The following is a 16,809-nucleotide window of genomic DNA, read 5'->3' on the forward strand; positions in this document are numbered from 1 at the left end:
ACACCTGAAGAAACCGGCATGCCTTGGTGGCTGCACAGCTGGCCTGAGGCTCATGCTGGATTGGCAGTAAGCACAGCTCCAGCCAAAGGCAGATGCTGGGCTCAGGACTCCCAAAGCCTCCGGGTAACAACCTTCCCTGGGTACAGTGGGAGAAGGGTCTTCATCTATGCCTCGGGCCCGGTTTTTGACCCAATCACAAAATTTCTCCTCTTTTCTCCTAGCAACGTGTGTAAACCTTTCATGCACACCTCTTCCATGAAGCCTTCTTAGATTGCTGCCCGTGTCCTAGTCTCTAACTCCCAGACCAGGTGTCCAGGCTACCTCCTGAACATGTCTGCACCTCCTGCCTTCCCTCCTTTACCTAAATATACCCCTTAAGTCCACCAGCGACCTTCATTCAAATCTTAGACCAAATGCCACCTCTTCAGGGAAGCCTCTCAGCTTCTCAAGCCAGCGATAATTTTGCACTTCTCCATGCATCTTTGTTACGAGGCAGTGCATGCAATGGCCCCCTCACTGGTGTCAAATCCTGTCTCCACCACTTATTAGCTGTGGGAACTTGCACAAGTTACTTAGCCTTTCTGTGCCTCCATTTTCAAAATGAGGATAATCCTGGTAATAGCTATTTCAAAGGGTTATTATGAGAATCAATTGAAGGGATACATGCAAAGCACTTAAAACAGTGCCTTGAACATAGCAATGGCTCAATAGGCATTAGTTCTCCTTGTGTTGTTTTAGCCCTGGCTGTGTTTAGCACTGTGGTGATTTGGGCATCTCTCCCTGTTCATAGGACATTTTGCAAGCTCCTCAGAAGCTTGCACACCAACACTAATAGTTTCATAAATACTTAACTAAATTACACCCTATGATTTTAAATGTACTTATTATGGAAAAAGTCAAACATCTACAAAAGTAGAGTGGAATCTCATGTACCCATCCCATGCTTTAACAATTACCCATGACAATGTTATTTTCTGTATTTGCCCCCTCATTTTCCTTCCTCCTGCCCCAGGCCCTACGTTATACTGAAGAAAATACCAGGCAAATATTTCACCCAGAGGGAATTTTTAATAAATGTATCCTACACTCATGGGAAGGATGCTATATTCAACGTCTCCTTGTGCCAAGAAGGAATTATCTCCAGGACAGACCCAACATTTTGGAACACAGATCCTCCCAGTGCTGTGGACTTGAACTTTGACCCACCTTCTTTCCAGAAGCATTGACAATAGTAATTATGTTTTGAGACGCTATGATTTGAATGGTACTGGATGGTACCATCCGGTCTTTGTAATAACAAACCATGGCGGATGAGGATCTTCAAGCATGACTTGATAATTGGGAAAATCCCATTTATAGGTCAAAGTGGGTCCTGTATCTTGCATCAGTGGCTTCCTAAGAGACCAGGATCATATGTGCCTGACTCATTAAACTGTGTCTCAGGCAATTGGATACTTAGGGATATTCACCACTGACAATGAAGAATTGTATTGCAGTAAGCCCTGATGAGTCCTTGTTAAAGGATTTTAGCCAGTTTCAAATTGAACTTTCAAGAGCAAGTTTGCAGATGAAAATACTTAAAATAGACTTCTCTGTTTTTTTTTCTTTCTTGTTTGTGTATTTAAAGAATATTCTTACAGCATATCCCGCAGGAAGACTTGCTCGGGGAGGTGGTGTTTGGGTTCAGAAAATGGGATGTGGTGGGGTAGGGCTGGAAACCATTGTTTTGGTGGTATTTTTGTGCCTGAATCAATCTGTAAAAGATTAATTTAGTATCTACTAGCTGCAGAGAGAAGGTAAGTGACACACCTATTGGTACTGCCCTGCTATCGTATGGATGATTGATAATCAGCCATGCTGAAACCAGGTACTCCCTCTTGGTCCTCCTCAGTACAATGTTCCAAACCACCATCACCAATTATGTCTCGCCCCTGGCTTAGTGACATCTATTTGGTAACTTCACATCCTTGTGTCTGGAAATGGTTTATTTGCTAAGGTATGTCAGGATCTAGGATTGTAAATCATGGAAGGTACGAGACACTTCGTGTCAGAAGTTCTCAGACCTTTTTGATATATCCTCATCCCCTAAACACACTTCCAAACAATGCATGATAATTTAAAAGCAGCTTTGGAAGTTGATAAAAGAGTAAACTGTGCTATTGGACATCAGCAATGATCCTTTTAAAAATGTTGCAAATTCGTTTTGTTCTCCTTTATTCTTTTCTGTATTTTCTGTAATTGCCAAGCCCCCAACCCATGTGCACTTTCTGCACCCCAGAAATACTCTGGTCAACTTGCTAATTGTAAGAATAGAGTCTAAACTCCCTGGTCCACTGGAGACCCATCCTTGGCCACCCACTGGCTGTCATGCTTTCTGTCTTTCATAATAAAAATGATGTTTATAAAAGAATGGTACAATTTGGATTTAGAAACATGTCTGCAGCTTGGGTTCAAGCGTTGGCTCTGACGCATACTAGTTGTTTGACCAGGAAGTCATGCCACCTTGTTTAGCCTATTTATTTCTGAACAGAGAATGGCAACATTTATTTTATCTACATGAGTTTGCCATGGGAAGTAAAAGTGATGTCCACATATTGTTACACCATTAATTGAAGTTCATATGTTCTTATGAACTTGACCCAAGAACATCAACTAGGCTTAAAGCCTCGTTGAGTCTGAGGGAGCAAGTCATGCATATTTATTTCTTGATATTTTTTATAAGCAATCAACCATCTAGGCAAGAATTTTACTTAGAGAAAAAAGAGACTAAATATTTACATGTTTAGTAGCAGGAGAGGCTGAAGAAAAGTCACAACTTTGGATGGACCATTGAGTAGTTTAACAGGATAGGATGCCAGGCAATACTTCAACCCTATGAGTTGATAATACTGTATTGTATATTTGGCTAAGAGACTAAATCTTAAAAGTCCTCATCCCAAGAAAAAATATTTTTTTATTACTATATATGGTGTCAGGTACTAAGTAGACTTAATGTAGTGATCATTTTGTAATATATGCAAATATCAAATCACTATGTTGTATACCTGAAATTAATATAATGTATCAATTGTATCTCAATTTAAAGAATACTTCAAACCTTTGCCAATAATACTTACTATTTAGTTGAAAGAAACTACATGAGCTCTTATAAGGTAACAGCAGAAACACTTTTCAAAAACATTTGGACACAGAGCGGAGAGGCACAATAGTTCTCTTCAACAGATAAGTGAAATGAGTGTGTTTTAAATCATCTTGTGGTGAGTTGAAAAGGATTTCTTATTATTTCTACTTTCTTTTATCTTTAATAAAGTGGCAAATAACTCCCAGTTCAAGAGAACAAAATAGTCAAAAGACAATTTTAGAGGAACATTGCCATATTTATAAAATCCAAGAATTTAGAGAATGTAGCTATGAAGGAGAAAAATCACAATATAATTTAGTGAAGCACTGAGATTATTTTGCTGGTGATGCTCATGCTTTAAAAAGAGAGTCAGATAAAACCCCCAGGTCTAAAGTCAAAGACAGCCCACAAGACCCAGTTTACCTGTTGAACCAGTCGTCTGTGTATCGAGGGTAAGGATAGGGGTCATTGCCGCTGAAGTCATAGCTGGCCTCGGCATTCTGAAAAACACAAGGTGTCTCATAAGTTTAATCAAGCCAGATGTAGAGGCAAGAGAAAATGCTGCAAGACATGACTGTTTTATGTTTACAACCCTCCATGGAGTGCTGTGTTAATGTTCTGCTCTGGACCAGCCCTCACCAAATGGTGCCAGAGCTGGTGTGTCCTTGGATCTCTCTGTTCTCACTTTATCTCTTTCCAGGGTTCCTCATCCCGTTCTACTTCAGGCCCTCAAAGAACTAGCAAATTTGAGTCCTGTGCTCTCCAGGACTGTCTCCCATTTTAAGTTGAGTTACCACCTGTGGTGGTAACTCCTGGAGTCCAGGACTTATGTTTCTTTGGATTGATGGTCAGAAGGTTTGAGATCTTATGTCACAAGTGAGGCAATTGCTGGAGTTTTCTTGCTTTATGCAGAAGGCTCACTTCCAGCTCTTGGCTTTGGACTGACATAGGCTTGTCTCCTTTAATAATTATGGGTGTGAAACCCCTGCCCAAGCCCCTAACATCGGCACAATATCAACTTCATTTACTCACTCAACAAATGTCAGTAAGAATCTAACGTATGCCAGAGACTTTTCCAAATATGGGAATACAGTAGTGACATCCCTGCCCTCATGTAATTTACAGCCCAGTTGGGGGGACAGACATCAATCAAATGATGAAACAAATAAGCAGACAATTACAAACTGGGAGTACTCTTATACCCTACAGTATTAAGTTCGAAGCTTAAATTCTATGCATCCAACACCTCCACCTTTTCCACTGAGAGTCCTTCACCCCCAGAAATCAATTCCATATCCACTTAAATTATTTTCCATTTTGGTCTTTAGTTGATCAACCTTTTATTTTGGTCCATGATGGGAGATGATCTACCACCTTTTGGTGACTAATCTATCCCTTCCCACTGCCTTCTCTGTTTGCCTGGGATGCTAAAAATGAGAATCCCATTTTTCTCTGTTTTGTTTTTGAGCTCTGCAGTAAAGCTCTGGAGGGTTTCTTGGTCCAGTATACAGTGAGCTGGGAAGCACTGGGTTAGATGTATATTCCAGTGTGGGCATTTCTTGATTCCATGGGTCCTGAGACATTTTTAAGAAGTGTGCCCTTTCATGAGGTAAAACACTCTTTATAAACCTGATGTATTAGTGACATAATGTTTTTAAGAGCACATTGATGAATTCCATTAGTTTGTGTTTCCATTTGTTGGATGACAAAGGGCAATTAGTCACCAGTAATTGTAGTAATCAGAATTATAATACTAATTTATTTAAATAAATGTTGTGTTTGGGATAGATGTCACCCTGAAATTAAAAAAAATTTTTTCCGAAGTGTTTATTTAAATTCCAGTTAATTAACATATAGTGCATTATAAGTTTCAGGTGTAGAATTTAGTGATTCATCACTTACATATAATACCCAGTGCTCATCACAACAAGTGCCTTCCTTAATGCCCATCACCCATTTAACCTATCTATAGTTACAAGTCTGTTTTTTGGTTTGCCTCTCTTTTCTTCCCCACTTTGTTAATCTGTTTTGTTTCTTGAATTCCACATATGAGTGAAATCATATGGTATTTGTCTTTCTCTGACTGACTTACTTCACTTAGCATAATACTCTCTAGCTCTATCCACGTTGTTGCAAATGGCAAGATTTCATTCTTTTTTTATCACTGAATAATATTCCATTATATATATACTACATCTTCCTTATCTATTCATCTGTCCATGGACATTTGGGCTCTTTTCATAATTTGGCTACTGTTGATAATGCTGCTATAAACATCAGAGTGCATGTATCTCTTTGAATTAGTATTTTTGTATCCTTTGGGTAAATACCTAGTAGTGCAATTGTGGGGTTGTAGGGTGGTTCTATGCTTAACTTTTTGAGATACCTCCATACTGTCTTCCAGATTGGCTGCACCAGTTTGCATTCCCACCAACAGTGTAAGAGGGTTCCCCTTTCTCTGCATCCTTGCAACATCTGTTGTTTCCTGAGTTGTTAATTTTAGCCATTCTGACCGAAGTGAGGTGATATCTCACTGTAGTTTTGATTTATATTTCCCTGATGATGAGTTATATTGAGCATCTTTTCATGTGTCTGTGAGCCATCTGTATGTCTTCTTTGGAAAAATGTCTAGTCACATCTTCTGCCCATTTTTTAATTGGATTATTCATCTTTGCGGTGTTGAGTCTTAGAAGTTCTTTATAGATTTTGGATACTAACCCTTTATCAGATATGTCATTTGCAAATATCTTCTCCCATTCTGAAGGTTGCCTTTTAGTTTTGTTGTTTCCTTCACTGTACAGAAGCTTTTTATATCTTGATGAAGTTGCAATAGTCTACTTTTGCTTTTGCTTCCCTTGCCTCAGGAGACACATCTAGGAATAAGTTGCTACAGCTGATGACAAAAAGGTTGTTGCTTCTAGGATTTTGATGGATTCCTGTCTCACTTTTAGGTCTTTCATCTATATTGAATTTATTTCTGTGTATTTATTTAAGAATTTTGGGCCTTATTGAGGTATGACTGATATACTTCACAATGTAATGAGCTTGGGCATATGCATACACCTATGATCACATCACTACAACCAAGGTGCTAAAACATGTTCATCACCTCCCCACATTTCCTTGTGTTATTTTGTGTCTGTTATTTTTGATTTTGCCTTGGTGAGAACTTTTGACATGAGAGCTATCCTTTTATCACCGTTTAAAGTCTGTAATACCGTATTGTTGGCTGTGTTGCAGAACACAGCTCTAGAACTTACTCATTAGCGTAACAGAAACTTCATACCCATCGAAAACCAATTCCTCATTTTCCACTTTCCCCTACCTCATTCAAAATTTGGACCAATCCTTGTATCTTCGGTGTTGAACAAGCTTATCCTTTATTCTAGAATCTAGGTCTTCCTTTAATACCTGGTCGTCAGAGAGGACATCTTTCTGTCTCCTCTGGCCGTAATTATTGGCTCTATATGATCTGCTCCTCCTTCTTCCCTTAGATCCCAAACTACTCTCATTTACCTTTTAAAAAAGTTTAATTCTCAATCTGGTCTATACTTCTTGTCTCTGGGAGACCCACTCAGATTTGGCATGTTTTTTGTTTTGTTTTCTTTTGTTTTTACTTTTCTTGAACTGTTTGGATTTCAGTTCTTTTGAGGGATACTATTTTGAAATAGTAACTATGTTCAGTTACCCTTAACCTTCTCTGAATTTTTGGGACAAGAACATTCTTAGGTAGATTTGGGGGATGGACTAGGAAGAGAAATCCAAGTTAATACTTTTTCTTTTGGGTTTCAAAGCTGAGGTTGAAACCTAAGCAATAGATTTGGAAGACTATTTGTTAAGCCTCGTTTGTTTCTCCATAGAAGGGAGAAAAATCTCCTGGTCTAAGGCAAGTTGAATGGAAAATTCAACGAGTAGCCATTGTGGGATCCCCCGAAGGGTTGCAAAGTGCTACCTCTTTCTTCTGAGCTGTGTTCTGGAGTGGGATGGAAGTATGTTGGAATGTCCAACCTCGGAGCGGTCTGGGACTCATTTTATAGCGGGGGTATGTGGCTGCAGATCAGCAGTGGCTCTCGGGGGTGTCTTAGCTCAGAAACTTGGGGTGGCCCCACTCTGTATTCCTCTGACCATCAGTGTGGAGCAGCGGACAGCAGGAATATTCTGTGGGAGGCTGAGGGTGGTAAGAGTGTGACAGAGAGAACCAGCTGGCCTAGAAATTTCAGGGGTCAGGACACTGAGAATCCAGGGTTCAGGCAGGATCTGTATGGACTGACAACCAAGGCCAGTGGGAATGGGGGTGCAGGAGTGGAATCTAGGGGTACAGACGATGAGACACTAACACCAGAAACCCTGCACCCTCTCCTAATGCTGTGCTGGTCCTTTGACGCTCAAGGACAATGCTGGAGACAGGAGGGTGGGGGCAACGCCTGAGTTAACGAAGGTCAAATTTCTGCCTTGACTGAGGGCAATTGGCTGGCAGATAGAAGTTAAATTCCATTAGAGAAAAGAAAAATTGGAATTTCTGCACCTCTGGGTTTGCTGCCTGATTGCACGGTTCACAAGCTTTTCACCCTGATTCACTTTGCTGGTTGATAATAATTGTCCATGGTCTGGGCTGAGGCCTCTGGGCTCCAACCTGATTCTGAAGAAAATCGTTTGCCCTAAGATGGGTGGGGGCTGGAGAGGGCACTGCACAGAGCTCACAGCAGAACTTGCCGCTGAGAGTCCAAGGAATTCTGGGACCACTTTTCTAAGAAGGGAAAGACCACGTATTGTCTGGGGTCAAATTCGCCTTTGAGTGTTGAGATGGTTGGTGACTTACAAACTCTGTTCTGTTGTTTTTTAATTAATTTGATGACTAATGCTTAATTCCTTGTGTAACAGTCTACATTGAGTGTTACCAAAGGCAAACAGTGGTGCTTGTTTGGCTGTAAGTCTTTTGGCTAAAAATCAAATGGTTTATAGCAAGAAAGAACAGTGAGCAATTTTTTGTAAGCATTCTGTTTATCCTTTTATAGCCCAAACCTAATCTTTTATGGATTTGAATTACAATGTTGCCTTCCATAAAATTATTTGTGTAAGCAAATAAATTAAACAGGCCTTGAGTTATGCTGGAATTTTCTAAAATAGCCATTAAGGTGGACATTTAGGGGGAAGTGGTGTCTTTGTAAATTTAATGCTCTGGTCATCCCATGCTAAGCCTGTGGCTTGTTTTGGTTTGAATTCTTCCATAATTTTTTTGCAAATGCATTAGTCTATTTTCTAACTTTAGAAAATACTAGCTGTTTGGTGAACACAATTTAATCATTGATGATTCAGGATCAGGATTATTCAGAGTCATCACGAAGAACTTGATTTATCATTGTACCATCATGCAGAAAGTGAGAAGACTGGACTGAATCCAAACTGACCTCAGGGCTTCCTTGGAAGTTATTTCTGGAAGAAACTTCTGATAATGGCTCATTTCTCTTAGAAGAGTTGAGTGCAGGAGGAAAAAAAAAGCCCTCTGGTATTTAATAACTCTAAGGCTTAATTTCTGAATATTTGAATGCATAGTCAGAAATCAAGACTAGATTAGCCTGTAGAAAGGAACTTTAATGATTATGACTTTGGCTGTTGTTTGTACTGTGCACGTTTCCATCAGATGGCCTGCCTGCACACTAAGCTAGGAAAGGACAGGAACTTACTTATTCTCAAGAAATCTTCTGACTTCTTATGTTTGAGGTGCTGCCTTTGTGCAGCCCCCAAAGTCACAGACTGGCTAATGGCATGCGTCGGATGCCAGGGCTGGTCTCACCATGAAAGCTGGTGGTGAACACAGTGGCAACTATGCCCCTTGCTTTAACCCTCTCAGAGAAGCTTCTAAGACCCCTGAGACCAAACCTGTCTCTGGTACTACCACTCTTCCCCCCACCCCCAAGTCTGGAATTTAATGCCTTTGGGATCCATGGACTTTTCTATACACAGTGAATGTGTCTATAGGCATCAGCTTGGAGTAGAGAAAAGGAGAGAGGCCTTCAAATCAAACAGATCTGGTTTCAAACCTAGGCTGTTTGGTCTTGGCAGTTTTTTTGTTTTCTGGAAACCACAGTTTCCTCATCTTTAAAATGCAGATGATAAAACTAAGTACTTGGTTGTTGTGAGGACAAAATGAAAGAATCAGTTTAAGCTGGCAAGTGCATTGCCCAACAGCGTGGGCATTCTCCCACCTCTGACTTCTTCTGTGTCCTTCACTTTCTTTGATCACCTACAGCAAGAGTCACAAAATATGGCATGTGCCAAATCTGGCCCTCTACCTATTTTTGAAAATAAAGTTTTACTGGCACACAATCATGTCAATTTGTTTTATTGCCAATGATTGTTTCCACACTATAATAGCAGATTTGTGACAGGAGCCCACAAATCTTAAAATATTTACTACCTTTTAGAGAAAGAATTTGCCAACCCTTCACTGTCATCCTAGGCCTCTCAGGTCTGTAGGTTGCCCTCTGAGAGCCTGAGGCTTACACTAGAGTAGCTCACCCAATCCTTGTCTTCCTGGGGGCCTGCTCTGAGACATATCTGTTCCACGTCCAATTCCTTCTAGGTGGGCTGTAGCTGCTGAAAAGGAATCTGATATCAACTAGCCTCACTACATTGCTAAGAGTTTGACCTTTACCTCTCTTGGGTCTCACGCCAATCCAAGGTGGGTCCTCAGGTGTGACTTTGGTCAGAAACTGACAGGGGCTCTCATGGAGGCAGAAGAGAGCATCCTGCTGGGATGGCGAGGAAGCCCCAACCTTGTTTCCACCATCCCCATCCATCACAGGTTGAGGGCTGCTTCTAGGGGCAACAGCCCCCTAGTTCCTTGTCTTTCCAACTACAAGTGTCCTGTCTGTCCCCGTGGTCAGAACATTATTGTCGGCAGAGAGCAGCAGGTGCTTTCAGTGAACAGCCCTTTGGCATGCAGAGGTGATCGCCAGGTGATATGGTGTGTGCCACACAAGGCCTTACCCATCTTTCATTTTTGTGAGGCTGCCTTGACATTCTTACAACACCAAGCTTTCATAATAGGCCAATAGAGTTAACATGGGAGGCTGCTCCTGCTTGAGTGAACAGATATTTTTAGAGCACTGAGGAACAACCTCTGTGGTCTGACTACAAAATTAGAAAAGTGGTATCTTTAATCAGGGCTACCATGGACAGTTGTCTAGGTTGTGCCTTGCATAAGGGCACATACCCAAGGGGAGCAACTAAAGGCTGCACTGGATTCCACAGCCATGTGCCCTGAGGTAGGGCTTGGGGGTGGGTGGGCACTCTTTTCTCTTTTGTTTGTCCAGAAGGAGGATGCTGTTTTGCAACTCACCCACCAGGAGGAAGTGTTTTTTCAATTTCACATAAATGCATGTAAGTACTATGCATCTATGAACCGTGGCAAGAAGTAGATCTCCCTAGTTAGCATCATATATAAGCTCAGACTTCAAAGAAATTGTACCAGAGAGACAAGATGTCCCCTGTGAAATGTTAGGTAATACCAGACTTAACTAATATCTCAGACAATAGGAGTATTATGAGTACAGCATGGCATATGGTTAATCGCCAATGAGATTCCAACAGCTATAGCCACTCAGAACAAGAGAGTACATCCATCCCATTTGTCCCTTTATTCTGACTTCTCCTTTCCCTGAAGGCGTTTGACCAAATAACCCAGCTAGGAGCTATGTAACTGTATTAGCTGAAATTGCACTGCGCTCATGGACTAATGAAAGAGAAATGAGCTTCCCCAGATAGACTTGCAAACTGCAGCCATATTGCCCCAGAACAAAGCTCATCTGTATGGAAACTGAGCAGCAAAATAGCCCAGTCCATTAGAATCTAAAGAATTTTGCTATTGTGCCTACTTGCATCAAATATGGTCATGGCTGAATGTTCCCAACTGTGCCTATTTTGATTTTCCTCACATAATTCTCCCACATGCACTGCTTTAACGATAATGTTCAGCTCACTTTTGACTGAAACCAACATTAAAGGGATTTATGTCTATATTAAGTCTGGCCGTAAAACTTAATGAAATTTAACATTTCTCCAGCGCTCAGAAATTAAAAAAAAAGATGCATAGTCAGAAAATTGTTGAAATCTTTCTTTTATACCCCTGAGATGGCCAGAGTTGTGCATTTTTCCAGTGACGGAGTGTTCTCTGATGGTGGATTTGACACCTCCTACCATCACTTCCTTCTTGCTCCTGTAAATTCCAGTAACTTCTGCAGTCCCTGGAGTATTCTTGGGGTGAGAGAACAAGGTAACATCATAGTCGGGCTGGGCCAGGATCACTATGCCCCCAAGCCATGTCCTGGACAACTGGGCTTCTTCCATTTTCCAAAGCTTCCTTTGACCCTCAGGGTCACTCTTCTTGGCAGAGCTGAGAGAGGTTCTAAGCACTACACATAAGAGGAGGGAAGAGTATTAATTCCCAATGGTTAACACAGAGCCTTAAATTAAGAATGAGTGCCTTTTCACTTTCATAGGATGTAAAATTCTCTCATTTTATTTAATAGTCTCTAAAACCCTGTGGGATAGGAGAGCAGAAGTATTGAAGTATTGAAAGAAGAGGTGGGGTTATCTCCAAGAAACTGTCAAAGACATACCTCTGGATGGCTGCTGTGGAGTTATCTCTGCCTGTTCACATCTTGACTTCTCCGGTTATTTTAAAAAGCCCATGAAGCCTGTATTAGACTGGATGAGGGCAATTCCCACCCATGAATTTTAAGAGCTGTCCTGAAAGTGTGAAATCTTGGGGCTGATCCGTTGAGGAGAAGCTGCCATTTACTGTAACTAGTCTCCTAGAGGTGGCTCTACGACAGGGTCCCAGACTTGTTCAGAAAGAATTTATGTCTTTATTTTTGTTAGCTGTCTACCCAGATTTAGCATTTTGTTCAATTCTGAGTATAGTTTCCAAGCCATCATATTATTAGCAGGACCTGTGAGCTTGTCACCCATGTGTACTTTCATATCGCATTATAGTGGTTGCAGATAGGCTGAAATAGCTTTTCTACTCATTCCTACCTGCCACTAAATGTTTTTGGTTAATGCATTAAGAAAGAATGATACACACTACCATTCAGCACAGGTGTATTTTTACACACTGAAAACTGCATTTCAATGTAATTGCTTTCTTTGATTATCTCATGTAATTTGTTTTATGAATTTAAAACATTATTCTGAGAATGAGGGGAGACATTTGTGTACCGGCTGGTTGGTACAATTTCTCAGAAGAGAAATTTGGCAATATCTATCCAAATAAAAGACACACAGACTCTTTGACCCAGCTGTCCCACTTGGAACAATTTATCCTAAAGCTACACTTGCACATATACGAAATACTTGTTTTTCAAGGTATTCATGGCAGCATGATTATAAATGTGAAAGACCAGAAGCAGTTTCAGTGCCCAACAGCAGGGACAACCGAAGTAAATGACGGGGTCCCCCTAAGATGCAAACTCTGCAGCCCCCTCCAAGAAGGGCCAAGCCTACCGTGAACTCATTCCTAGGAAATATTGTTTGTAGAACAGAGTGCCTTGAGAAGGATATTCTTGGTAGTAAATGCATACTCTACGGAGGGGCGTGGGGTCTATGGTGGAAGGAAGACATAATTTTCATGACATAACCTTTTATTCTGTGTAAAATTTTTTTTTTTTGCCATATAATAACAGGTAAACCATAACGAGTGCAAAGGGCCCTTTTAGATGCTTTGTATGCATTAGCTCCTTCTTAGGATATCCTTATGTGGTAGGCACTCTCGTTCTGTGAGCAAGGAAACCCAGGCACAGAGACATTGAGTATTTTGCCTGAGGTCACACAGATGAAAAGAGACAGAGTAGGGATTTAGACCAGGCAGTCTGGCTCCAGAGGCTTCTCCCCTAACCATGCAGTCTTGCGGCTCTGCATAAGAACCATAACCAGCACCTTCTAGTGCATGCATGCATTGTTTAAAAGAGAAAAACAAATACCTAGCAAACAGAAAGGGACAGTTTAGTGGATTTACTCCCTGCAATGTCAATGGGACATTCTATCCAAATCCGAGCATATACATTGAGCCAATAATTTAACTTCCACCCTGGGACACAACTCACTCAAGAGCCAGGAGGCACATTTCCTCCTTTGTATGATCTGTTCATTTTTCAGACAGCATAGTTTGGTTTCATAAATTCTCTCATCCAAGGTAGGTACGATGCCTTTGAGGCCTCAAGCAGCAAACATGCCTTCAAAGAAAAAGCTCATTTTCCTGCTCTCAACGGCAAGTCTCAAGCTACTTCTTTTTCCTCTGTTGATTATGTTGTTTCTCTTAGAAGTAGGACTTTTTTGAGAAACAGATATTACACTGTATGTGAGACAAACAGCAGTGATGAGTGGAGTCCTCAGAAACTGAAATCTTGAAAATACTTCTTCTTCTTCTTTTTTTTTTCCTCCAGAGCCTCTTCAGCACTATCTGGTGGCCCATGGATTTCTGAGTGCAGTTTGAAAATCATTAGCCCAGAGTATTGTTCCATGAGATGCTTGCCCACAGTATTTTCAGTAACATCCGACCGTGACTTCTGAAGTACTCTTCCATCCTTCTTATTATGCCAACGACAGGTCCCCATCAAGTGTGCCGTGTCTTTCATGCCTCCCTATTCCTGGCCATCCATCTCCTTATCTGACAGAGGCAAGCACGGGCAGGCAGGGCATCCGGCTTGGGTTATTTTCATTGTATTTGTTTTGACAGTTACTTCCATTTATGTCAAGGGATATTGGTAATCTGTTTGAAATTGTGATTTATAGTTTCCCTTGAAAACACATTCATTTATGTTAAAGAAGTGAGTCAATTTAAGGAAATCAGCTCGGTAAATAATAACACCACAGCAAAAATTGTGCAGGTGTGTTATGACAGGTCATGCTTGGCAAAGCCTGGGATAAAGCAACGGTAGTATTTCTGGGCTTCAGATCCTCTTGTTATCAGCAGAGTCAGTAGACTTGAGTATCTGCACAGGGGATCTGAAGGAGTAATGGGAAAGACTTTCTGTCCTCAAATCTCGATCTTGTAGCTTTGCATTTCAATGTTAGAGCTTCAATTCTTTACATTCTGTAGGCTCTTGGCCTTCCTTCATGCGTTCAGTGTATTGTTTATTTATTTTTTTCATTGAACAAGTATTTCTTGCATACCAACTGTTTGCCAGGCACTGTAGAGTAGCAAGTCACTTTTGGAGAAGAAGATCCCCTTACCTGGGATGCCTTGCCTTTAGCCCTGGTGAGCGAATACATTAATTATGGACTGACACCTGAGTTTTCAACAACGTTTTGGTTAGCAGCTAACTGTGCTTCTCTACTTAGGCTGCTCAGTAGAATTGCCTGGGACCTTCTAGATGTATGAATGCTTGAGTGACCCCTGGATTCTGATTTAATTGATCTGGGGTGGGGCTTGGGCAGCAGTAGTTAAAAAAAAAAAGTCTCTGCAGGTGATTCAGATGTTCATCTGAGCTGACACCTTTGTCCATCGCTTATATTCTGGCCCTCTTGCTGTGTCCAGTGTGGCCCATGGACCAGTAGCACTGACATCGCCCGAGAATTTGTTAGAAATGGAAAGTCTTAGGCTGTATCCTGGACTGGCTGAATCTGAATCTGCATTTTAATCAGATCTCCAGGGAATTCATGTGTGCACAGATTCTTCTATTTGTAAAATGGATACATAGGGTCAGTTTTGCCTGTGGTCCTTCCATTCCCCTCTACGCATCCATAATCTCTCTGTTGCAACCTTCTCCTCTCACTGTCCCTCCTCTCTCTTCCACCTAAGTTCTCCGGCAGGAAGAAACTGAATTGGTAAGTCATTCATATTTTAGCACGAATAAGTTCAGTTTAGTGCCCTTTGCAATATTATTTGCTTTAACAGAAGAGAATGGACATTGGAAAGAGCCAAAGAACTCAATTTCTAGTAGTAGAGATTGAAGAGTGATATTTTGGAAGCTTGAGGAGCTTCTTGGCATCTCTTGGAGTGAACTGCTTTCTATGGAGAAAGTTCTGAGAATGGAGTTGTCACAATGGATTCCTTGATTCTTCAGGCTCTTCCTGATGAACCAAGGAAAACAAGAAAGAAGATAAAGCGTGTGGTCACTACGCGCAATATTATTGCTTTCTCTGTACTTCTAGCAGGGAGAGTTGTTGTGGGGATGGATTCCGCAAAAAAGAAGAGTGAAAGTTCAAAGTGAAGGTTTTCCTGCTGTTAAATAATTTTTGATGAATATTAAGGTTTGAGTTATTTTTTGCTGCCTGCGGCTTAAAATAAAGTTCCTGTCAAAACTTTAAAAAATACACCTAATTATAGACAAAACTAAATGCCAACCTGCTTTAACAGCAATTGGAATTAAAACATTTCTTTTAAAATGTGTGTATATTTCAATGCACGCTTAGTTTGACACCCCACCTCTTTCCTGAAAAGAAACAACACGTGTTTCCTGGATTCTAAACAACACGTGTTTCCTGGATTCTAACAAGTGACACAGACAAACTGAAGTTAATGATGTAGTAGGATATCATTTGGTTTTAGTAAAAATGAGGGTCCACAGAGGGAACTGCAAGTGTGCTCTAATTCTGTGTGCAGTCATCACGTGGTCTTATAGCCCAAAGTCAACCTCTTTGAGTATAGATATTCCTCCAAGACAATCCTGGCTCACAACCTGCCCTAGCACCAGTCAGTCCACCCAGCCCCTTGCCAATCTTGCTGGATTCTCCCTTCCCCAGGGCCCTTCACTGCCAATGTGTCCCTGTGTCCCCCACAATGGCAAAGTTGACCTTGAGGGAGTTGTACAAAAGCAGCTCAAGGTAGTGCCTCAAGCCTTTGTCACGTCATTACCTGTCACTTCAAGAGATGCTGACACAAAGGCAAGGGCTAATTTCAGGTTAAAGGAAAAGAAAGGATGTGGGTTTAAGAAAGGAAGTCCAAGTTCACCTTGATAACTCAATGAGAGGGTGAGGAGAGCCATCCCACACGGTGAGTGCAGGGATGTCCTTAGGGACCCAGGATGGAGAGGGGGCGGCTGGAAGTTGGGCTTACAGGAGCTGCTGTTGGACCTCACACCTCGCCCGGGAGGGAAGATCGAAGGGGCTGGGAGTAGCCTGCTCATTAGGCTATTCAAGCCTGCTTCTTGAAGTTCCACAAAGAGCGAGGGTGCTCTCAGGCCCTGCAGTAGCAACCGTGTAAATCAGCAGGACGAGAGCGAGACACCGTTTTGGAAAAGGAATCAGAAGAGCACGTAGCAGCCAGGGTCTAAATTTGTGTTGTCAAGGTGATGAGGTGCAAGTTGATTTGTGTTTCCCTCTTTTGACTGGGTGTTCTGTGATGTCGTAGAGATGGATGATCACAGCTTCCCTTCCCTTGGGTCTTCTGTGAGGGTTTTGCTTGCCTTTGAATGGCTGCTGAGGTCCATGGTCACTACCTAGGAGTTCAGATATCCTGGGAGAGAGGGAGACACTGGTTTACCTCACTCCCTGTGTGATTGATTATACAACTTCAGTATCACCTGCCTCTCCTTTTTCAGCCCTAAAAATAGCAAAGAGTTCACTGATAACTGAGTCACCTCATCGAAGGAGTTCTGTCCAAATGTTATTTATTGGAGACTGTCTGAAGCCCATCTTACACAATGTTTTTTCCTCCTGTCAAAAGCATAGCAACACGAATAAGT

General features: G+C 41.5%; 1 protein-coding gene across 1 annotated transcript in view; it reads right to left on the reverse strand.

Moving 5' to 3' along the window:
* PCSK2 (proprotein convertase subtilisin/kexin type 2) overlaps positions 1–16,809 on the reverse strand; it is a 274,278-nt gene that overhangs the window by 62,462 nt on the left and 195,007 nt on the right. Inside the window, exon 6 of the mRNA XM_027623782.2 lies at positions 3,545–3,621. Coding sequence (XP_027479583.1) covers positions 3,545–3,621 — 77 coding nt within the window. The remainder of the gene's footprint in view (positions 1–3,544; positions 3,622–16,809) is intronic.

The sequence above is a fragment of the Zalophus californianus genome, chromosome 8, assembly GCF_009762305.2.
Source record: "Zalophus californianus isolate mZalCal1 chromosome 8, mZalCal1.pri.v2, whole genome shotgun sequence".
Lineage (NCBI taxonomy): Eukaryota > Metazoa > Chordata > Mammalia > Carnivora > Otariidae > Zalophus > Zalophus californianus.